Source organism: Cyrtonyx montezumae, unplaced genomic scaffold (assembly GCF_038088225.1).
Source record: "Cyrtonyx montezumae isolate F1298 unplaced genomic scaffold, pur_monq_1.0 scaffold_49, whole genome shotgun sequence".
Lineage (NCBI taxonomy): Eukaryota > Metazoa > Chordata > Aves > Galliformes > Odontophoridae > Cyrtonyx > Cyrtonyx montezumae.
In genome coordinates, this window is record NW_027072055.1 from 418,453 (window position 1) to 443,234 (window position 24,782).

The 24,782-nt window shown below is 46.7% G+C and overlaps 2 protein-coding genes across 2 annotated transcripts; one reads left to right on the forward strand and one right to left on the reverse strand.

The window, feature by feature from the left end:
- Positions 1 to 9,366: 9,366 nt before the first annotated feature.
- LOC136055884 (olfactory receptor 14C36-like) lies at positions 9,367 to 9,948 on the reverse strand. Its single transcript, XM_065747754.1, has one exon. It carries the CDS (start codon positions 9,946 to 9,948, stop codon positions 9,367 to 9,369), a length of 582 nt encoding a protein of 193 aa, XP_065603826.1.
- Positions 9,949 to 21,273: 11,325 nt separating this feature from the next.
- LOC136055866 (olfactory receptor 14C36-like) lies at positions 21,274 to 22,212 on the forward strand. Its single transcript, XM_065747742.1, has one exon. The coding sequence runs from the start codon at positions 21,274 to 21,276 to the stop codon at positions 22,210 to 22,212; it is 939 nt and encodes a 312-aa protein (XP_065603814.1).
- The last annotated feature ends 2,570 nt before the right edge of the window (positions 22,213 to 24,782 follow it).

Sequence of the window (24,782 nt, forward strand, 5' to 3'; positions counted from 1 at the left end):
GGCTGAGGGCAGGGCCCCTCTATTGGTTACCTGCAGTGACGGGAGCAATTTCATTGGTGGCTGATCTCTGCTGTAGTTCTCTCACCCGTGCTCGCAGTGCAGGAGTGGGTTTTTTATGCCACTTCCTCATGTCCTCTCCGTTTTCTCGTAAGAAGCTCCACATGGCCACACGTGACATGATGTTACTGCTGTCATTTGCTCGTGCAGAGAGGCGGTTGCCTTTGGTGGCCGAGACTTTCAACAGTTTGATAAATTGCTTCATCAGATCCTTTGCGTCATGCTCGTCTTCATCAGGTGTTTCCAATACTGACACAGGTTCATCCCTATTCATCAGTAATGACAGTTCGTCCATTATAGTTTTCTTTATCTCACCTACTTCTTCTGCTACTATAGCTGCAATGGAAGCACGTGATGGTGGAAACTGTTGTTCAAAGTTTTGGAGTGTAATAGTCAATTCATAAACTGGGAGTCTCCTGTCTTGACCCTCGAATCTATGGAACATTGCTACCAGTGTACCTGCGTACCTCTCTGGTGCTGTTTTTGAGAGCTTGCGATATACATCAGGTGTGCACCTTACTCTATCAGGATCACGGTCCTGGTGTGGATTGTTAGGGACGAAATTGGGATCATACAGCATCTCTACTACGGCTGTTTCTCTCAAAAATTGGATGCCTTTCTCCACGGTGTTCCATCTTTCCACCTTAGGCTCCAGATCATCTTTGTAAGGGTATCTATCCTTTACAGCCACTAGTACTCGTTCCCAGAGGGTAGCGACTCCATTCAGACATCTGCCAATTCCTCTGTCGATAGCTGGGTCTCGGGCAATGCTTGCCAGTTGGCGGGCTTCGCTGCCATCTAGGGACACGCTGCTGGCACCGCTGTCCCAACACCGCAGCAACCAGGTGACAATAGATTCACCCGAGCGCCGTACAAACTCCTTTCTTGAACCTTGTATTTCAGTCATCTTTAGGGGCCGACGAGTAGTGGTAACAGTGACTCCATCATCATCGCTGTCTTCTCCATGTCTCTCACTTTTCTTAGTGGCCTTTTTAGGTGGTGGTGGTGGTGGTGGTGGTGCTGAGGAGGGCCCCTCGCCTGGATCTTCCTTTTTTTTCTCTGCTTCTTCTTTCCGTTCTAGGCGCGAGGACGGCCGTGTCCATTTCTGGCCTTCCACAGGGGCAACCGACACTGATACCGGTGCTTCCTGTGATTGGTCAGGTCTAACTTGGAGGTTTTCATTTTTGCTTTGGACCTTGGTTTGAAAACCATTTCTCTCCAGAATATCAATTATAGCTCGATAAGCACAAGCCAGACCCCAAACAATACATTCCTTCTCAGATCGTCCTGAGTCCCATGACTCCTTACCTAAACACTCACTGAATTTCTCAGGATCCCACAGGTGCTCAAGATCAAAATTGCATAACACCGGGGGTCCCCACGCTTCTAATTTCTTTCCTAATTTTTTCCACTTTCCCTGCCATTCAACATTCTCTGGTTTTGAGGAAGGCTTCCTCCACATGATGTAAATTACCAAGAGAGCATTCAGAAAAATAGATAACACAGCTGCCACAACTGCCAGGCTGACATCCTGAATATAGGTAAAGACCTGAAAAGAGTAACTGGAAACCATTCCAAATGCCGCATAATCTGTCACATTAGCCAGGGTGTTTAGGTAGGAGGCATGTAACCCCCTCAGCACACTAAAGTAGCTGTATATCCACATTACTCCGGTGCTGAACGCGAGGAGCTTAAAAAGACGCCAGCATGCTATAAGGTACATGAAAAACCTTAGCCCACTCTGCACCAGATTTACAATGGAGTGCCAATACTGCACTGCCCGCATTCTCCACCAATAATTGTCACGGTGTTGTCCGTGACAGTGACCCAAAGGAAAACTGAGAAGGGAGAGGGGAGAGAAAAAAAGAAACTGCGTCAGTGGCCGTGCGGCCGCCCGAGCAGAGCCGCGCTCCGGGAGGGGGAGGGGGAAACGGCGGGAAGAGATGGGTCTACAAGAAAACAACTGCACGATCTGAGAAGGAACGGTAACTTTACTAAATCTAATAAAATTGAACAATTGAAAGAGAGATAACAATTTCCAAACCAAAAGCTGTGAGCTTACGCTAAGGAGGACCCGCAGGGGAAGCACACGTGCTGAACCTCCACGGCAGCCCAGAGCAACGCGCCCAGACCGAGCGCCGCCTGGCATCCGGTGCGGAGCTCCGCCCCTCCTCTCTGCTGCTCCCCCAGCATTAACTCCTTCACTGCTGCATGATGCTCTGATGTGGAATACCGGCATCAAAACCACAAAACCACAACATTAGGAAAATAATCATAACCCTTCAAATCTCCTTCTTCAAAAATGTATTTTCATTGACATTTACTATTGTATTTCCATCAATAAACTCGCAGTGAAACTTAACTTCTAATCCCGTCTTCACAATGATATTATAAACTCACAGCAGAACATGGGAATTCAATTAATGAGTTCAGAAACCAGTATGTATTAAAGAAGAACAAGTACAGAATGGTGAAAGTTTTGAAAGCTCAAGTATCTGAGTATTTCTACTTTGTGTTCTGGAGTCTTTCACAACTTGACAGAAAGCTTTGTGAACATGCATTAATCCCACACCAGTCATCTCTTGCTATTCAATACATATTGCAAGGCTTAAAAGAGGAAAGAAAAAACATTATAGAATTAGATTATACTGCATTGGAAGGGATCCACGAGAATCTGAGTCCAGCTGCACAGATGACCATCCAAAAATCAAACCAACTGCCTGAGAACATAGCCCAAGCAATTACTATTCTAAAATAATTATGTCTGTGTACAAGTTCAATCAAGTCAAATCGGCACGTGCTACCAGGTGTACCATAGTGTATAAAAGAAGCAAAAGTTAAGAGGACGCTGGTGGAGGTGTGCACATAGCCCAGACTGGCTGAAGACTGACAAGTACAGAGAATCCAAACCTCTACTTCAAAGCCAGCAGCCAGCCCCAGAACCTTCTAAATGTTAGATCTCTTCAATTAAGTCGAGCATCAGCCCATCAATTCAGCAGTAGTATTTCAAAACACATCAGCTACTGTTTTACCTTCCCATAATGCTTACAGAATTTAGGTGTCCACCATCCTACTGAAACTACTACTGCAAAAGGACAAGACATGGTGTTCATACAGAAAAGCACAGACGGTCTTACTTTGTGATAGACAAAAAGCCTAATGGTGCTCCAGCTTGAGAATTACTTACATTAATTACTCATTCAATCAGACATTCACACCTAGCATCTAAGACTTCAAGAATATTAAACTAAAAAAGCTTCATTAAATAATTTCTATACTCCCTTTTACTCAAGTTTCATGCTTTTTTTTTTCTTGCTTTGTTTTTTGCTATACTAAATCTTGCTGTTTGATCACGCTCACACCAGGAGGAAAAAAAAAAAAAAAAACAACAACCGTGTCTGGTAGTCAACTTTGGCCACCTGGAAAGGAGGAAGCAGCAGCCAGATACAAATTTGCATCATAAATGACTGCCCATATGTTCAAGTACTATCTCAACCAGGCTCCTAAAATATTTAGCAGCTTGCATGGTCTCAAGTTTCCTATCATTCCTCTACAATCATTCCTCTAATTAATAAATAAATAAAAAGTCACATCTTATCATCACACGTTCTGATGCTGGCACTTTCTAAGGAAAGTATTTCCCAAACTTCACTGGTACACTACTTTAGGAGCAGCAAGACAACCCACAGGTTTATTCGGTTTCAATACCCACCCCAATATGGCAGCTATTTCTACTATTTAAAGATGAACTTTTGTGCTCAGTCAAAAGATATGCATTAATTCCTGGAAATTCTGTTTTTACCTTTCAGGAATTCTTTCCTGGGTTCTTTGCCAGAAATGCTACATTTGCAAAGGAATCAGTAAGGCCAATCCCTCCACCCATTTATCCCTGCTGTCGACTCACAGTAACAGGGAGTGAAGTTTTGATTAAAGCCCCAAGAGCATGAATAGACAGTAGACAAAAGGAGATGAGGAATTCTGCAATAATTTCATCAGCATAAGATTAGGAAGAATAAAAGAAATCACATCAATACCTGAAAGGTAAATTCATGTCTATATAGTTTATAAAGTTTGGCTGAGAATAAGAATAAGAGTTCTTCTTTAAAAGGGTTAGCTGTTATATAAAGTAGGATGATTAACATTTCAACCAAACGGAGAACAAACCACAATGTAGGTTGGCCCAAGCTACAGTGTTTTATTAAAATCTTTGCTGTTTTCATCTTAGCATAACCTACATTCCCCACACGATTCCCTTTGTGACCCACTAGATTCACATGCAGATCCTGGATTAGCAAATGGCCATCATCTTTCAAGATTTAGGGGTACAGAGAAAAAATTGAAACTATGGAAAACTGTCGAGGTATTTTTTATTTTATTCAGTATCACTAATAAAAGTCTATCAGCTTAATTTGACTCGGCAAATTTACAAGTTATTAAACATAAAAGCTTTATGCAGTCAAGGGAGTGCTTATATAGAAAAATGAATGAAAATGGCTTAGATAAAATGTTTCACCCAAAGCGATTTCAGCTGCTGTCAGAGCTGTGCAAATGCTTTTTCCACCTGATCTAAACTAAAAATACAAAACATTTACAAAATAGTTCACTTTCTTGATGTATGGGAACTGCTGAATCACGGCCTGAATCACTGATTGGTCACCTGAGGTGAGCACCAAGTCAGCCATGGAGCCACAGGTGAAGGTGATATACCTGTGTGATTGGAAGGGGTGGAGCCTGGCTCCACCTCTCCCAAACCCCATTTAAGTGCTGACCACCACTAGGGTTGGATTTCTTCTTGGAGATTCCTCCCACATGGAGTCCTGTGTGAGCCTTGACATCCTGATGGTGAGCCATCTTCTCTTTTGTATTATTTGTATACTCTCTATATAGAACAACTCAAAATATACCGTCGTCTATGCTATTTCTTTGTGAAGTACCATCCTTGGGAGTTATTTACCCCACAACTCCGCAGGTTGTAATAACTGCACTGACTGTGCAAACTTCCTTGGAAGTTAATCAGTTAGTTGGAATTAGTCAGATAATCAAAGCTGATGCAACAAACTGAGGAATAATAAGAGCTCATGCTCTTCTCATTTACTCAGGTAACATGAGTAGTGATTTTAAAAAGAAAAAAGGGAGAAGGGGAAGAGATTTAAGTTGTTCTACGTGGCTTTTCAGTCCTAGGACCTAATGGTAGCAGTTAAGCATTCAGATGTATGTTCTTGTAGAACATACGTGGCTCTCTCAGGAAGATGATAGTTGCCGTATTTACCCTATTCCCATATAACCATGGAAATCTGTTGTCTCCTTGATAGCAAAAGCATATTTCATCTATGGACTGCATCTGCACCTCCATGAAGGCAGCTGTTCTGCTGAAGCAGACAAACTCATTCTGCTTTGACCTGAAGAAAAGGCAGATGAAATACAACTGCAACCAGGCAGAGGAGTGGGATGGTGTGCACCCCTTGGGTAAAGCTTTATCACCAGTTAGCTGTGCTTTCACTGTGGAAAAGGAGTCACTGCCTAAAGGAGTGAGCAGCACTGGGAAGAAATGGGAACGGAACCATCTTTCAAGATAAACCTGAAGGTGCTGGAAAGCACTCAGAAGAGGCCCCTCAGTCATGCAGCCATCCCAAATGCCTGTGCCCTTCTGGGTACCAGCAGCACAGCAAGCAGCAAGGTCAGAGCCTTTCTCTCTCGTTTCAATTATTACTTACCTTTGCCAGCAATCTCTGTGTGAAATTTTGTTCAAGTATTTTATTTAATTAGCCCCTAGGAAGCAATGACTTGAAAATCATGGCGTCACTACATCCTTATGCACGCACATTCAGGCACATACCCACAGGGGCCACCCCACCACCTCTGCACTCTCACTTGCAAACACCTCCTTGCATGCCCCATTTACATGAAGATGTGTGCAATTCCATCCTTGCACATGTTCATGTGCATTTTTTGAAATCATAAGTTCATAAGGTTGGAAAGGACCTACAAGATCATCTAGTCCAACCATCCTCCTATCACTATCTCTACCCAACTACTAAATCAAATCCTTTAGCACCTCATCTAAATGCTTCTTGAACAGCGCTAGGGATGGTGCCTCAACCACCTCCCTAGGCAGGCCATTCCAGTGCCTGACCACTCTTTCAGAAAAAAAATGTTTCCTCAGGTCTAATCTAAATCTTCCCCGGCGCAACTTGTGGCCATTCCCTCTTCTCCTGTCGTTATTTATCAGGGAGAAGAGGCCCACCGACTCCTCACCACAACCCCCCTTTCAGAAAGTGGTAGAGTGCAATAAGCTCTCCTCTGAGCCTCCTCTTCTCCAGACTAAACAATCCCAGCTCCCTCAGCCGCTCCTCATAAGACTTGTGCTCCAGACCCCTCACCAGTTTTGTTGCCCTTCTCTGAACACGCTCCAGGGCCTCAATGTCCTTCTTGTAGTGAGGGGCCCAAAACTGAACACAGTACTCGAGGTGCGGCCGTACCAGAGCTGAGTACAGGGGGTTGATCACCTCCCTGCTCCTGCTGGCTACACTATTCCTATTACAGGCCAGCATGCCATTAGCCTTCTTGGCCACTTGAGCACACTGCCGGCTCATGTTGAGCCAAGCATCAACCAACACCCCCAGGTCCTTTTCCTCTCTACATTCTTCAAGCCATTCTGCCCCAAGCCTATAGCATTGCATGGGGTTATTGTGGCCAAAGTGCAGGACCCGGCACTTGGTCTTATTGAACCTCATCCCATTGAGCTCAGCCCAGCTGTTCAGCCTATCCAAATCCCTCTGAAGGGCCTCCCTACCCTCAGGCAGTTTGACACATCCTCCCAACTTGGTGTCATCTGCAAACTTACTGAGGGTTCAAATCACACCATTTCACACGCATCTGTACATCAACATATGTGCAGAAGCGTACATACATGTGCAAAGGCTTCTCTACTCACATACCTGTGCATTCACACATACACATGCACGTTTGGACAACTGATTACACACACCATTCATGTTCATGCAACTATGTGCATAACCATAGTCATGTGCAAAAGATTTCATTGCACACATGTTCACACACACGTGAACATGTGTGTTTGCACAACTCTGTGCAAACCAATCTCTTTGCACACCCATGTGCAAGAAGACGCAAACACAGCTCCAGTTTTGCACATAGCCATGAGTGTGCACACATGTCATGGTGTTATCCATGATAGGGACACAAGGAAAAAAAGAGGGAGAAAGGGAAGGAAGAAATAAAAATCTGCACTGTCAGTGGCCACGTGGCTGCCCAAGCACAACTCTGTGCTCTGGGGGCTGGGAGGAGGAAGGAGAAGGGTATTCAGATAACAGATAGGTTTAAAGAAAAAGGACAGTGATTTGAGGAGGAACCTGATGGTTATTTCGTTGTTTTTCTGTAGCCCGACACTTGGGCACTTGAGCATTTACGTGATGCACCTTTACAACCATATTTTTTGTTTGGGCACCAATGTCTCTCCACAGTTCAGCAGCCCAAATAGGTTTACCCTTCCATTGCCAGTTGTTGTGTTCCCACTGCTGCAACCACCCCCATAAAGCATTTGCCACCATCCATAAGTCAGTATAAAGATACAACATTGGCCACCTCTCCCATTAAGCCGCATGTAAGGGCAGTTGGACAGCCTTTACCTCTGCAAATTGACTTGATTCTCCTCCTTCAGTGGCCTCTGCAACTCATCATCATCTGGGGCTCCACACAGCAGCCTTCCATTTGCAGTGCTTCCCCACAATATGACACAATCCGTCAGTGAACAAGGCGTATCTCTTTTCATTGTGTGGTAGTTCATTGTATGGTGGGGGTCTCTTAAGCACATGATACATCTGCTGGTGTTGTTCCAAACTTTTTACCTTCAGGCCAGTCCATGATCACCTCCAGGATTCCTGGAGGACTGAGGTTCCCCATCCGAACTCGATGTGCAATCAGCGCAATCCACTTTCTCCAAGTGGCATCAGTAGCATGATGGGTAGAGGGAGCTGTTCCTTTGAACATCCAGCTCAGCACTGGCAGTCAAGGTGCCAGAAGGAGCTGTATTTCAGTGCTGATTACTTCGGAAGCAGCTCGAACCCCCTCGTACACAGCTAAGATCTTCTTATCAGTTGGAGTGTAGCACTCCTCAGACCCCCTGTATGCTGAACTCCAGAACCCAAGGGGTCAGCCTCAGGTCTTTCCAGAGGCTCTTTGCCACAAACTCCAAGTGGGACCTTCCTTTCCAGCAGCAGTGTAGAGGATATTCTTAACATCCTGTCCCATCTGCACTGGCCCCAGGACCAGAGCTTGAGCAATCTCCTGCTTATTTTGCTCAAAGGCCTGCTGCTGCTCAGGACCCCCACACAAAATGGTATTTCTTCTGTTACCTGATAAAGGGGGTTTACAATGAGGCTACAGACAGGAATGTGCATTTTCCAAAAGTCCACTATGCCCAGAAAAGATTGAGTTTCTTCTTTACTAGTGGGTGGAGACATGGCAGTAATGTTGTTAATCACATCTACTGGGACGTAATGACATCCATCTTGCCACTTTATTCCTAGGAACTGAATTTCCTGTGCAGGCCCTTTCATTTGCTTTGCTTAATAATGAAACCTACACCCAGAAGAATTTGGATTACTTGCTCTCCTTTCTCAAAAACTTCCTCTGCTGTATCTCCCCCACACAGCAATGTCATTGGTGTACTTCAGGAGCTTGGGAAAAGCTCTGCCATAAACATGCAGTCAGTGCTGGAAATGGACAATGCCAGAGGCTGGGGGTGACAAATGTCCAGAGCCACCTTCGTGGTCTGCCCATGTCCCCAAGGGCATAGACAAAAAGGGAAGAGTGGAAGTGCAAAGAGAGCAGCACTGCAAGACCGTGTCCTGCTGCTGTCTGTGACCATTGGACCTGGGAAGCAGCAACCCCGTTTCAAACACTGATGAGAGGACAGGCCCACTGGGCAGTGAGGGGCAGCCCCCCATGAGCACTGAGGCCGGTGCTCTGTGGTGCAGATGGGCTCTTGGCCCCTGAACTACTCCTGCATACGTGAGTTGCTCTCCCAGTTTCAGAGAAGATGGGAAAACATGGGAATGGAGACATGTATTTCTGCTGGCGTCTTTATTGTATTTATGTTCATAAATACAATTTATGTATGAGAGCCTTGATCTATAGGTACATGAGATAAGTGTGTCAAAGCATGACAGAAATGTGGCAGGCCAAGAAGAAAACTTTTTAAATCAGTCATGCCAGTGGAAACAATAATGAAGGCAAATAATAACGAGGGATTATCCAAATGATTTCTGAATTACCTTGGGGCTCCTGTTAGGCTGACGTGCATTTTTTGGAAGTTGAACAAGTACACACTGCATTCTTGAGCTTCTGGTTCCTCAGGCTGTAGATGAGAGGATTCGCTGCTGGAGGCACCACTGAGTACGGAAATGATACCAGTAGGTCCAGGGATGGAGAAGAGAGAGAAGGGGGCTTCAGGTAGGCAAACGAGCCAGTGCAGACAAAGAGAGAGACCACAGCCAGGTGGGGGAGGCACGTGGATAAGGTTTTGTGCCAGCCTTGCTCAGAGGGCATCCTCAGCACAGACCTGAAGATATGCCCGTAAAACAGCACAATGAAAACTAAATATACATTAATAATGCTAAAATAAATAATTTCCATTTCCCTGAGGCAGTATGATTGTGAGCATGAGAGCCTAAGGATCTGGGCGATTTCACAGAAGAACTGGTCCACAGCATTGTCCTGCCACAGTGGTATAGGAAATGTATTGGCAGTGTGCAGTAGAGCATAGAGAACAGCAGTGCCCCAGGCAGCTGCAGCCATGGTGACACAAGCTCTGCTGCCCAGGAGGGTCCCGTAGTGCAGGGGCTTGCAGATGGCAACAAAGTTGGTCATAGGCCGTGACTGTGAGAAGGAAATACTCTGCTGTCATGAAGAAGGGAAAGAAAAAGACCTGTGTAGGAGATGGCCCTGGTGTCCCAGAGGGCATTGGCCATGGCTTTGGGGACAGTGGTGGAGATGCAGCCCAGGTCGAGGAGGGCGAGGTTGAGGAGGAAGAAGTACATGGGTGTGTGCAGGTGCAGGTCGCAGGCTACGGCTGTGCTGATGAGGTCGTTGCCCAGGAGGGAAGCCAGGTAGATGCCCAGGAAGAGCCAGAAGTGCAGGAGCTGCAGCTGCCGCGTGTCTGCCAACGCCAGCAGGAGGAACTCGCTGATGGAGCTGCTGTTGGGCATTTGGCACTTCTGGGTATCAGGACCTGTGGGCATGAGGACCTGTCCAAGGAGTATGAAAGTTAGAGACAGGTCTTTCCAAGGGTGAAATGTTTGTTGAGGTCAGTGATGTAAGCTACAGTTCATGACATTGAGTTTGCCATGAAGGCCTCTGCCTTTCTTCTCTCAAGGAAACAACCACGTCCCTGTGAGGAATGTGTTGGTGCTGTGGTCACAGATTTTCTTTTAGAATTTGTCAGTTGAAATCACTTCTAATGCAAAAGTACCTGTAGGCGTCTGTACAACTGACACAAGAAAAGTCTTAGGGATGCTTTTTCTCCTATGGTTTCATCCTACTCATGATGCCCAAAGGGTGTTCAGTGAAGTCAGAAATCCTGAGCACTTCTGCTGCACTCATTGTGAACGGCTGTGATTGAGACCTGGGAGGCAAAGAGATTCACTGCTGCTTAGTGCAGGATAAGGGGAGCTCGTGGGCCTGTTTCCAGTTGCTGTGAAATAGCACAGATTGGAGATGGAAGGCAAGTGCATTCACAAGTTACCTTCCAAAGAAGCCAGACCCTGCTGAGAGAAGAGGAACCGACTGCTCATCACACAACACCCACCCTTTCTCAAGGGACGTGAGCAAGACCTCATCACTGCGCTTCTTAAAACAGACACCTAACATCCATTTCACCAACCCCACAGCATTTCCATGCATATAGCATCACTCTGCTTCTTCCCTCGACTTTGTTCTTAAAGGCTATGGGAAAGATTTGCATCCTGAAGGTCAGATCACAGCTCCGAAGGGCCTCAGGGAGATGCATCATAACTCTCACTAAGGGAAAGCCAACACTTTTCCAGCTTCACAGACTGCATTGCCCACATCTGCAGGTACTGCAGAGGGTGACGGACACATGCCTGAGTAGATGTTCCTATACTCTGAAGGAGCTCTGGCTGCAGAGGATCTAACAGCTGTGAGGGCTGTTTCTGGGTGGGGGCTTGCTCTGCAGAAGGTGTCCACGATAAAGGCAGTTATATGTTTTCTTCCGGGAAATTCTTATTCTCAAAAGATTAAGCTATTACTTTTCTCTCTTTCCCTGATCATATCTCTCATGCCTGCAGACTTTTCACCTGGAAAGTGTTTCCTCATCTTTTTCCTGTTTCAACATACAGACACCAGCTCGGACGCAACGCATTCGTATCCGTTGATCAGAACCCATCCTGTTAGCAGGCATTGTGTAGGTGCATGCTCATGTTTGCAAGTGAGAAAGGGAACATAAGAGAAACTCAATTGGTTCAGCAAGGAAAATACATGCTCATAAGAACAAAAGAGACTGAAAGCATTTTAGGACTCTCAGCTGTGTGCTCAAACATGGTATATGATGTTCTGTTTCTCACTTTACATCTTTAAACTCCCCTGGAAGCAGAAAATAGGAAACACAGCAGAAAATCCCAGTATTGGTCTTCCTTGTGGAAATTCCCCTTTGGTGCAGTGTAGCTGTGAGCTCTTTGCCCCTGGGCAGCTCCCTGGGCAGGCTGAGTGCTGAGCCTGGCAGGCGGCAGAGTCCCTACCCCGGCACGCAGCCCCTTGGGGCACAGCATTGACCCTGCTCTGCACGACAGCCCTGGGCACCCGGCTGCACAGCCTGCAGCCGTCCTGGGACAAGTGTGGCTGGGCAAGGCTGGGATGCTGGGGGAAGTTTTCTGCTGTGTGCCTTGCTTTCATTAGAGACATTCTTCTCCTGAGGGAAGGCCATTTGTAGCACCCATCTTGGTATATGGATGTGCACTTCTAGGAGCTGGTTTGGAAGGTGCTGATAAATTTTGTTCCCAATGGGGTGCTCAGCACGTGGTACAGCACGGGGAGCTGGAGATGGCAGGCTCGGGTGCTGAGAGCACTGTGAGGAACAGGAGTTGTCCAGGAATGGCACTTGGTATCTACAGGGAGACAGTGGCTTTGCACAGGAAAATCCAGAGGCATTTACAATTGGTGGGAGCTGATTTCAGCCCCCTCGTATCAGAAGGATAGTCCTGGTTAGATAAGGCCAAAGTGGAAGTTAGGAGAGGTGCTGGGGGCAGGAGGGGGGAGTTAAGGCTTTCATTTCATTACCTGATTCCCAAACAGCCTGAGCCAAACGTGTTGCCTCTCGTTCAGATGGAGACCTCAGCAACCTGAGGCAGTCTGTGCTCAGCACTGCAGGACTGCCCCTTGTCATGACAGATCCATTGTGCTCAGCCCAGATTGCCCTGCTCTCACACCGAGGGCTGGGGATGGTGCACAGCGTGGCTCACCGACTGCCTCCTTTCTGTGCATCTTTTTGCTTTTGTTTTTTTTCCTTAAAGGAAAATGTAACAAATCGCATTCCCCATGAAGAAACTAACTCTTCTACCTGGTAATTCCTGGTAACTTGGCTCACAGTGCTTTTTTTTTATTATTATTTTTAACTCTTTTTTCCTGACTGCCAGACTTATGTCTGGAACATGTAACAACTCTTCTAGACAGAAGCTTAAAACAACAGCTTTGTACAATAACATAGGACCATAAGGTGCTGTTACTGAAACAGCCCCAGGCAAGGCTACAAGACTAGAAGAAGCCGAAGACAGGTCAGCTACTAGAAGCACATCTTCTTTATGATTCAAAGTAACCATGAAACCTCTGTTTAAATAAAAGAAACAACCCTACATCTGATGTAAGCGCCCTTTAACTTTCACAGCTGTGACCTAAATGCAGGACCTCCAGCTTTTTGATAAAACATCAGAGATGCTGAAGTTCTTTAGCCACTCGGAACGGGAATAGCCTTGGTATTTTTCAGTGAGCATTTATAAATCCTATATCTCTAGTACAGCTTGCAATCCTTATCTAATGAAATGGATGTGCTTTTATAAGGCGGGGTTGTAGTTAGTCCTGGGAAGTCTGGGAGGCTGCATGGGGTGGGTGCCTGGCTTTTCTTACAGTACAGAAAGCTTTTAAATACTGAGGACAGTGGTATTGGTGTATTACAGAGTGCACTGGCCTTCTGTCCCTACTTCTAACTGAATGCTGCTATCAGCTACACTTGTGGTACAGGAGGGAATACTGTTTCACAGCGCACACATAGCACACAACTATTCTGCATGTGCCACGACTTTGCAGGGATCCCCTTGCCAACACAGAACTGAAAGGTTACAGCGAGCTGTGTCCTGCGGCCTTCAGCTTAAGGTCAGTAGGAGCACTCGCTGCTCCAAAAGCTGCAGGACCTGGCCTGGGGCAGATAGCTGGCAGTGCAGCTCACTCAGACAAGCAGCCCTCAGGGCTGTGCTCTGATGCTGCAGCAGGGAAGCCCTCAGCTGGAGCAGAGGTTATTCCCTGTTGAAGAAACTTACAGTCTGCAGCCTGACTTGCAATAGTATGTCCCAGATTCAGTGAACCCTCCAGGAAAAGTGGCTTCATTGCCTGCAGTGAGAGACTTACCTTGCCAAAGGCTGTGAGAATTGTTCCTGCGGTGAGCTCTCAGCCTGCTTATGTGCCACACAGCCTGAAAGCTCTCTTCCTTCTCTTCTCTCCCCTTCACGGGCAGTTCAAGTCCCTAGCCCTGCTGTGTGCTGCACGAGTGCTGCTCCTGGGCACAGCTGTCTCTCTGCAGCACTGCCCACTCATAGAAGCTCCATGTGTCCCAGGTGCCCCACACAGCTCAGCAGCAGAGGATGTGATTTCTTCTTCCCAGTCATCTCCCCTGAGATGTCCTGGGGATTCCAGGGCTGACAGCTCCTGAAAGGCAGCGGGATCACCACTGCAAAACATACTTCAAAGTCAGATCAGTTAATCACCACATGTCCACTGGATTCCAGGAGCATGGTTGGATACGTCTGCACATGAGAGAAGCAGATGTCCAATCTGGAAACCTCTGCTCGTGGCATGTATGACAAAGGGGACAGATCAGGACAGGGAGGGGTTGGCTTCCCTTATACAGCACAGTGATTCAGCTCAGGCAGTGCAGACATATCATTACACAATCATAGAATGGTTCAGGTTGGAGGGGACTTTACAGATCACCTAGTTCTGGCCTCTAACCACAGGCAGATTTGTAAACCATTAGATCAGGTTCCCAAGGATCCCATCCAACCTGGCCTTGAATCTCTCCAAGTTTGGATGGTGCTTACAGAAATTTGTCCTATAACTATCAGATACTCTCATCCTAACTCTAGGGTTAGGCTCATCCACTGATGGTAACCTGGGGTTGAAATTGGATTAAGTTCCCCACTGGACTCTGGCACTCAGGAATCCTCTTAGTTGAGTTCAATGTGTACAATGAGGTGTCTGCTTGTGAGCCCCAAATTCAAATCCTTGGTCTTTGTTCAACATTAACTCAGTAGCTCACACACTACTCAGTGATGATGAAGGTGCATGGGGTGCTGGGTTGCTGTGTGCTAGTGCTTGCAAACTGTGGTGGAAAATCTCTGAGATAGACACCTCCTTCTTGAGCATCAGTTGGAGCCAGAAGGAGGTATGCTTGGCCATCCTAAATGCCAGCAGAACCCTGTGCCTTTTGCACCTATCCCCATGGAGCATGTAGTGTTATTCCGCTGACCAAATGGATGAGCTCACAAAAGAAGAGCTGGATCTTCCTCTCTGCTCCATCTGTGGCATACTGTGCAGTTGAAGGCATTACAAAGCTATGACACATCTCCGTTCTTTCTGTGATGACACTTGAGTTTGCTCTGGGCTCTCATTTTAAAGGCATCAGAAGAAGCCTAGGGATATGTCTGTTCCCAGTTGACAGGAAGGTGGCAAAAAAGGTTGTTCCAGTTTTAAAGAAGAGCAAGAAAGAAGACCCCAGCAATTAAGGACCTGTCAGTGTCACTTCAGTGCCAGGTAAAATTATGGTTAAAGTGATGTAGGGAGTTATTGAAAAACAGTTGTTTTTGGTCACAGCCAACTCTGGTTCATGAGGGGAAGATCCTGTTTAACTTCATGTCCTTTGGTGACACGGTCACCCATGTAGTTGATCAAGGGAAGCCAGTTGATGTTATATGTTAGGATTTCAGTAGAGCATTTGTTTCTCACATTATCCTTTTGGAAAAATGGTCTGGCATATGGAGAGAGAGAAATGCACTGTGATACGTGAGCATTCGGCTGAAGGGTCAGTAAAATAACCCAGTGGGTTATTGTAAATGGGGTTCCATCAGCTTGGCAAGTGGTCACTAACAGGGATTCGCAGGGCTGTGTTTTAGAGCCACTTCACTTTGATGTTTTCATCACCGGCTTACATGAAGAACTAGAAGAGTTTTTCAGGAAATTTGCTGATGATTTTGGATCGGGTGGAGCTGTTGACTCCACTGAAGGTGCATAGGCCTTGCAGAGAGATGTGGATGACTTAGAGAACTGGCCAATCACCAACCACTTGAAGTGAAACAAGAACAAGTGCCTGATTCTGCAGCTGCGTAGGGGCAACCCTGGCTGTACTCACGGAGTAGGGAATGGGACACTGGAGAGTGGTTCTACTGACAGGGATTTGGGAGTCTTGATCAACAGCAAATTGAACGTGAGTCAGCAGTGTGCCCACTCAGCCAGGAAGGCCAACCTTCCTTTGAGGAGCAATGAGGACAGCAGTGCTAGACAGGTAAGGGAAGCAGTTGCCCTGCTCTGCTCTGCATTGCTGTGGCCTCACTTGGAGCATTGGTTGCACTTCTGGGCAATGCAAAACATAAAGGACATAGAACTATTGGAGAGTGTCCAAAGGAGGGCATTGGAAGAGGCCTCCTAGGGAAGTGGTTACAGCACCAAAATTGCTGGAGTTCAAGAAGCAAGACAACACCCTCAGTCATATGGTCTGTTATTTTGGATGGTCACACGGAGCCAGAACTTGGACTCAATGATCCTTGTGGGTCCTTTCTATTGCAGGATATTCTAGGATTCTGTGATAGTGGATATGAGCACAGTGATGTTGGAGTCACTGTGCTGTCTCAGTGCACAGGAGCTCAGTGACAAGAGCCATGAGACAAGAGACTTGGTGGTGTGGACATCAGTGATGTCAGAATAACTGAGTTGTTGCAGTGGTCTGTATTACAGTGATGCCAGAGTCACTGGGCTGTCACAGCAGGCAGGAGTGTGTTGATGTTGGAGTTACAGCACAGAGATGCCAGAGTCACAGTGCTGTGAAGGAGAGACAAGGAGTGATGACACATCAATACAGACTGGGGGCTGATCTGCAGGAAAGGAGCTCTGCACATGAGTTAGCATCAAACATGGCATCCCCAGAGCCAAACTCTCCCAGTGAGGCTGTGGTGCCTCCACCTTGGGCCTGAGAGATCTGAAGTTCAAAGGTTCATTGTGCTTGACTACTACTTTTTCAGACTGGGCCCCTCTCACATCCAAATCGTGTGATGAGACACATTGCCCATGTGGGACTTGGGCCTCACAACATCTTGCACCCCACGCAGAGAGCTGCTGTCCCCTTGTCTTTCACTTGATATCACACAAACCTCCATCCCTATGCCACAGGAAGGTCCCTGAGCCAACATGAGGGACAGGATCTCCCTTTCAATTCTCTGGGGATCAGGGCTCGGCCTTTCTGCTTCGTGAGATAACAAAGGGTTTTCTCAGCATCACAGCCACCATCACAGTCCCTTTGTCAGCCTGTAACCATGGCTTCCAGTGATCTGCTCCAACAAGTCCCTGGGGAGGCTGTGTTGATAATGGCCCTCCGTGGGGCCTATTATTACTCCAAAGTCACTGCTACTTCTGACTTTAACTTCTTGAGCTCTTTCTGCTAACTTCTCTCTGCACTGGATGTTGATGGACTCAGCAGCTAATTTCCCCTGGGGCCCATTACAGTCTAAAGAGCCCTCCTGTGCCTTCCTGTCATCTTCTTCAAGTGTTCAGAACTTGTACAGCAAGTTGGAGAAGTGTCTGGAGACAGTCTAAAGATGAAGAGGCTCATGAACATCTAATAGGCCAAATTGTTTATTTAATTACAGTCTGGCTTCAAAAAGAATTTGGAGCGGCACTCAGCAATGGATGTTGATCCAGGATGTCCCCGAATGAGTTTGTTCTGACACTGTGCAGACAAACATCCTCCTCAACTTTGCCACCCCATTTCTACTCACATTGGCCCCATGGGGAATGCATGACTTTTCCTCTGAAGTCACCCTCTCAGTGTTAAACCTCCTTTGCACGGACTTCAACTTGCTTTCCTCAGAGAACCAGCTGCACATGGACAAAGAAAGATTTTTTTCTTTTTTTTTTTTTGTGAACAAACAGAAAGGAACACGATGCAATTGAATGAACAGTAAAACAGTCTTCAACTGCATGCCATGTCCAAGCTGCATCTCATAAAGTTTGTCTTTCACAGGGAACATTTGTATAAGAAATGAGTTAGACAGAGATAGGAAGGGATAGATATAAATACAGTTAAGGAGTTGTCAGAAGAGTTCATTTGACTTTGGATAGATGGATGGAGCAAGTTCCAAACTCCCTGATGGTCACGAAGCAGCCAGGGAATTGGGAGGTATCTGAGTGAAGACCGAGCAAGAGATGGGGAAAATCTGGAGAGCAGTGGGAAGAGCATGTGTCCAGATGACTTGCTGAAAACATGCCCTGACTTGTGGTCATTTATTTTTTTATTCTTTTTGCAGTGTTACTGACATTAGCATCTTTCAGACTTACAGCTTCAAAAAGGAAAGAAGGTCCATTTGTGCCTTGCACAGAGCCTGGTGCCCCCAAAACATCCTGCCTAGAACTGCCCATGGCAGCCCTCAGGGTTTGCACTGACTGAGTCACACTGTGTACCGATCTCTTTTCATTTCCTCAGATCTTGTTTTAGATGGTCACAAACAGCACAGGATGCTTCATGCTCTGTAAACATCTGCTCTCTTCCCATCAGCTGTCGGCCATAGGATCACAAGATAAGCCAGGCTGGAAGAGAACCTGGGGGATGTCTGCAGCCCAACCTGTCAGAAAGAGGGACACACCAAGTTGCTCAGCATTTGCACCTGATGGATTTTCCAAGCCTCCATGGGAACAGACTGCAGAGCCTCATTGGATGACATGCACCAATTCTTGCATCAGCTGGTGGTGAAAAAGGTGCTTTTCTGAAGCACAGGCCAAACCTCTCTTTTATTTCTCAACACGCACCATGGGGAAGGGCCTGGCTTTGTGCTCTCCATCACGTCCTCCAGGTTCTGGCAGGCTGCAGTGAGATCCTCTTCAGCCTTCCCTTCTCCAGGCTGGACAGGCCCAGATCCCTCAGCCTCTCCTCACACGTGAAGCATTCAAACCCAGACCTCTTGTTTGAGCCTTCCCAAGCCCCGTTCAGCTTGCTGACATCTTTCTTGTCTCGAGCATCTGAAATGGGAAGGCACTACTCTGGGTATTGCTTTCTCTCCTTCCAACCCAAGCCACTCAAGGATTCTGTGATTTCTGTCAGTCTCTTCCAACTCTGGATCCTGTTTCCTTAGGTGCTCGGAGTTCACCTCTTCTTGCATCAGCATTTCCCAACTGTTTCTGGCACATAGGATACCAAGAGGCCCAATCCAACTGATAAACAGTGAGATCAGGAAGGAAATGAGTATCAGTGATTTTTCCATGTCCTGTCTCACCAGGTTCCTTGCCCCATTCTACTGTGGGCCCACAGTCTCCCTAGCCTTCCTTTTCCTGCCTACACATTTCTTTAAGCTCTACCTCCTTTTGATATGCCTGGACACATTCAATTGCAGTGGAACTCTAGCTTTGCTAAACTCATCTCAGCAGGAACACTGGGAAAAATCTCTGCACTGCTCTGTTTGGGTTTGATCAGGGCAATCTTTCCCATTCCTGCAAGACTTCTGACATTGCTGCTTGGCTTTCTCTTCCTTGGAATGGACTTTTTCTACTTGTAAGTTCTGGTCCTTAGGTAGATAACACCTTTTTTGACCCTATTCCCCTCAGAGCCTTACCTTGCCTTCCCGTACCCCACAGACATTTGAAGAAGCCAAGCTGTGTTCTGCTGAAGCCCAAAGTTGTGAGCTTCTCTTTTGCCCTCTCTACAGACACCTGAGCTCCACCATGCCATGGCCACTGCAGCCCAGGACGCCTTTGACCTTCACATTCCTCACAAACCCTCCTTGCTGGTGAGTATGAGATCCAGCAGAGCACCTCTTCTCTTTAGTTCTTCTTTGGCTTGGTCATGAAGCTGTCAGCCGTGCTCTCCAGGGATCTTCTGGATGGCTTATGCCCTGCTGTGCTGCCTCTCCAGTTGATGTTGGAGTGAGTAAAGCCCCTGACTGTGACAAGGGCCTCAAAATGTGAGGCTCCTGTTTGTCTTTTTAGGTCCCCTTCCTCTTATTCTTCCTGACCTGGAAACCAGTAACAGGCACTGCTGGTCTCCTCTTTAAGCCATTTCCATCAGTTCACAGTGGGATCCTCTGCCCTCTCCAGGCAGAGCTCAGTGTGCTCTCACAGACAGAGCAGTAGCCTTCCTTGACCACCCCCTGTGAAGAGTCCTTATCCCTTGTTTTTCATTGCTTCACAGGTGGGAACCATCCTGCCATGTTTCTGTGATCCAAGAAGATCCTAGGTCTGCAAATGCAAAAAGATTTCTAGCTCAAGGAGTTCATAGTTTTGGTGTTCTCCTTAGTGTAAAGACACTTTAGAAAGCTTTCCATTCCCAAAGCATCACTGGATGTATCCTGGCTGGATCCTGTGTCTACACGATGGTAGTGGTGCTCAGAAGGTGGAACGCGGGCAATAGAGCCATTGTGGGGCTTGGAGCTGTCCAGCCAGCACCAACACTCCTAGGGCATGGCTTTCCTGAAGGTGCTGTGCTGCATTTTGCCAGCTGGCTGTGGGTGTGCTGGAGACCCCAGGGAACTGCCATTCAAAAGAGTTCATAAGTTCATAAGTTCATAAGAGTTCATAAGTTCATAAGTTCATAAGAGAGCCCAGAACAAACTCAGGTGTCATCATTGAAGGAGCGTAGGTGTGTCCTAGCTTTGTAATGCCTTGAACTCCAGAATATGGCACAGATGGAGCAGAGACAATGACCTGGCTCTTATGCTGAGCTCATCCATTCGGTCAGCGGTATAACTCGGCATGCTCCAAGGGGACAGGTGAAAAATGATACTCTCAGGTGTCCTAAAATCAGAGCTCTGGTGTCATTTAGGATGACCAAGAATACTCCCATTCACATTTGGCTCCCAGCTAATGCTCAGAAAGGAGGTGGCTATCTCTGAGGTTGTCTACCACAGCTTGCAGGCAGTGTTGCCCACATCTAGGTGCACCCCAGGCACCTTGTTCATCAGCAATTGTCTGTAAGTGAGCAAGTGACTCTGCTGAAATTTTTGCACATGGATGGTGGTGAGGCTCTGGAACAGATTGCCCAAGTAGGTGGTGGATGCCCCATCCATGGAGGCATTCAAGGCCATGTTGGATGGGTTGTTGGACAACATGATCTGGGGGTTGGCAACGCTGCCCATGGCAGGGGGGTTGGGAGTGAGTGACTTTAATATCCCTTCCAACCTAAGCCATTCTACGTCTCCATTATGTGTGAGTCTGCGATCATCCAGCAGCCTTTCAGAAGCTGTTGGCCATGGAGAGTCACGGACATCTCCAGGGAGATGGGGAGAAGAAAATCACATCCTCTCCCGCTGAGTTGGGCTGGTCCCCTGGGACACAAAGTGCTCATACAAGCAGGCAGAGCTGCAGAGAAACAGCTGTGCCCAGGAGCAGTTCCTGTGCACCACGTATTAATGCTGGGGACATGATCGGCAGGTGACGGGGAGAAGAGAGAAAGGAGAGGGAACTTTCAGGATATGTGGGATGTGAGCAGGCTGTGAGCTCACTGGAGCAGCATTAGTCATGGCCTTTAACACCGTATGTCAAGTAAGTGAAGACAGTAAAGCAAAACTAATTGCACAGAGTTTGGAATGAGAGGTCTGAGTGTAGACAGGGTAAAGATATGGGATGTGGGAACTGATTTTCTCTGAGGACGGTCTTGATTTGTCATTATCTTCTGCACTCCTAACAGCAACTCCACGCCCAGGAATAGCAGAGAATATGCCCAACAGCAGCTCCATCAGCGAGTTCCTCCTGCTGGCGTTGGCAGACACGCGGCAGCTGCAGCTCCTGCACTTCTGGCTCTTCCTGGGCATCTACCTGGCTGCCCTCCTGGGCAACGGCCTCATCAGCACAGCCGTAGCCTGCGACCAGCGCCTGCACACACCCATGTACTTCTTCCTCCTCAACCTCGCCCTCCTCGACTTGGGCTGCATCTCCACCACTCTCCCCAAAGCCATGGCCAATGTCCTCTGGGACACCAGGGCCATCTCCTACGCTGGATGTGCTGCACAGGTCTTTTTCTTTTTGTTTTTATTTTCAGCAGAGTATTCCCTTCTCACAGTCATGGCCTATGACCGTTTTGTTGCCATCTGCAAGCCTCTGCACTACGAGACCCTCCTGAGCAGCAGAGCTTGTGCCACCATGGCAGCAGCTGCCTGTGGCACTGGTGTTCTCTATGCTCTGCTGCACACTGCCAATACATTTTCTATACCACTGTGCCAGGGCAATGCCGTGGACCAGATTTTTTGTGAAATTCCACAAATCCTCAAGCTCTCATGCTCGCAATCAGACTACCTTAGGGAAACTGGATTTATTGTGGTAAGTGTTCTTGTCGTACTTGGGTGCTTTGTATTCATAGTGCTGTCCTACGTGCACATTTTCAGGGTCGTGCTGAGGATGCCCTCTGATCAATGCCGGCAAAAAGCCTTCTCCATGTGCCTCCCTCACCTGGCCGTAGTTTCCCTGTTTGTGGGCACGGTCTTCTTTGCCTACCTGAATCCCCCTTCCCTGTTCTCTCCATCCCTGAACCTGGTGGTGTCATTTTTGTACTCAGTAGTGCCTCCAACACTGAACCCCCTCATCTACAGCATGAGGAACCAGGAACTCAAGGATGCAGTGAGGAAAATGATGGCAAGGACACATTTCAGGAGGGATTAACTTCTCATCTTTCTCTACAACTGACTCACTGTTGTTCCTGTAGCAGGCTCATATTATGCATTTTCACCTTTAAAATGCTTATCTATTTCTATTAATTGATACAATTGTGTTTGCTGTTCATTTATATGTGTGAGTGTGTAATAAATATTATTGGTTATTATTCCTAAACATGCGTTTGGATTCTGTCTGCTTCTACTGAGGCATCACGCTGCTCTCTATCTCCTGGAGCCCATACGAATTCTGGGCCAGTGCTGACTCTCACGCAGGCTCTGTTCTTATCTCTGTATCTATAGAGAAATGAGATGCCAGCAGGCACTGTGGAGGTGATACAGGCTGGATTAGCATAAGGGATGTTCGTTTTAGCCTAAGGACCAATAGATTAGTTCATCAAAAGGAATCCAATTGTGCTCATCCTGAAACTTTTTCTTGGGTTGCATATAAATTGTTTTGACTTATAGTGCACCAAATTAGAAAGTTGCTCGTTACGTTATAACAAGCAATGGGAATTTGCCATACTGGGGAGAAAAGAGCTAACAGGTGATCCTGAGGGCACTGTGTTGAGGAGGAAAATGAAATCAAAGGGAGGAAGTAGGTGCTGTAGGAAGGAGGATGTGAGGAGTCAGGGGCTGTGCTGGGGGCACACCTCCGTAGCCCTGCATGCATGCTGCCCCATGCGGTGCCTGCACAGAGCTCCCAGGGGCTGCCTGAGGGGTGGTGGAGCCGGGCTGTCCTGCAGAGGGGAATGGACACGGAGACACTGTGCTGAAGGGCTGGGGCCCCAAAACCACCCCGGAACTCAGCAACTCCGGATGTGCTGTGCTCACCTTGCCTGGCTCTGCTGCTCTCTCACTGCCCCTCCTCAACAGGACGGGGGGGGAAATAAATTAAACAGCTCTCAGGTGGAGACAAAAAGCACCTTATTTTTTCCTTGCTTAGAGCCTAATGATAACAAATGTTGTGTATTAATGGCTGAAATGGAAGTGATTTGCTATGTTTGTATTTCAGTTTTGTTGTCTCACATCCTGACCTTTTCTTTAACATGGAACAATAATAACTTCCTAAATTAGCCCTGTGTACAAGTTAGTTATTGCTGTTCTTGCATGAGCCAGCAGTGCACGCTTGCAGCCTGAGAGGCCAAGTGTACCCAATTATGCTCATCCTGAAACTTTTTCTTGGGTTGCTCTGGTTTCGCATAGGATGGCCCTGAATACTCCCATTTACATCTGGCCCCCAGCTGATGCTCAGAAAGGAGGTGGCTATCTCTGAGGTTGTCTATCGCAGCTTCCAGACACTTTTGTGTAGGGTATTTTTGAGAAGAAGTGTAAGCAATCCTTGCCATAACGTTAGCAATTGTTTGAAAAGTAGCACACACAAACAGAACAGAAACTGTGTAGAACAGCAGAAAGGCATTTACCAGCGAGAAGAAGATGCGTGCTTTGGCCACAGTAGCGACTAGATGAAACAACTGGAACAAACATAGCAGGTGCAGGATCGTATACTGTGAACCAACCAGATCTTAGCACATACTGCCTTTCTGTGTATATATGCTTTGAGTTATTGCTTAATAAACAAACATTAGCTTGCAAAAAAAAAAAAAAAAAGAAAAAAAAGAAATAGCCTCCAGCCCTCACAATAACTGGGATTCCGTGTTTTTACTTATTGTTTTTTCAATTGTTGTATTGTAAATAACTTCTGCATGCCATAGTGAATGATGAAAAACATCTGGATTATCCACTGGATGGTATATTAGTAACAACACTGGTCATGGTATAACAAAAATGGGTGATTTTTCTGTGGTACCAATGTTGCCTTAAGAATTAGAATTATTAGGTATTATTTAGGTTGCTGTGCGCTATTTTTTTCTATTTTTAGTGATAGATTAAATATAAATTGTACAGGATTTATGTTTCCACTGCCGGAATCCATGGAAATAACTTTTTTTAGTGTAGTCTTATCTTTTCATTATGATGTTATTAGCCTATCAATTAGCTTTTTCTTAGTTTGTCAAGGCAAAACCAGGAAAGGAATCCCAGGCAAAACCAGGAAAGGAATCCCAGACAAAGGGATGACACTGTACTGTAGAATGATTCACTCTCTTTCATCCACTAATCAGAATTTTAAAAATATGACTATGCATAACTTGAGACAAAGGCACACACTATCTTACTTCAATTTACCATATGATTCTAACAGAGAATGCTTGGGTATTGCCCAACAGATGTTTTAGTCCACTGATTCTTTCAATTGGCACCTATGTCAGGGGCCTTTAGAAGAACGATCTTGGGAAGGAACAATTACCTGCCATGAGAGAAAAGGTCTAGGAGGAGAAGCGGTTCACAGATTAAGTGCATGTTTTCTCCTTTGCCACAAGTGGACATGCCCTCTATTGCAATAGCAAGTAAAAAACCTTTGTTGCTCCACCAAGATCTTTGCCTGATAAAAATTGATTGATTCTGAGCTTTTCTTGCGCAAGAAAACATGAGGGAGGTGTGGGGATAGAGGGGAGAGTGGGAATAGAGGGGGGAATGTGGGGATATGGGGCACAGAGACCCCATTCCCTCCCAAATGGG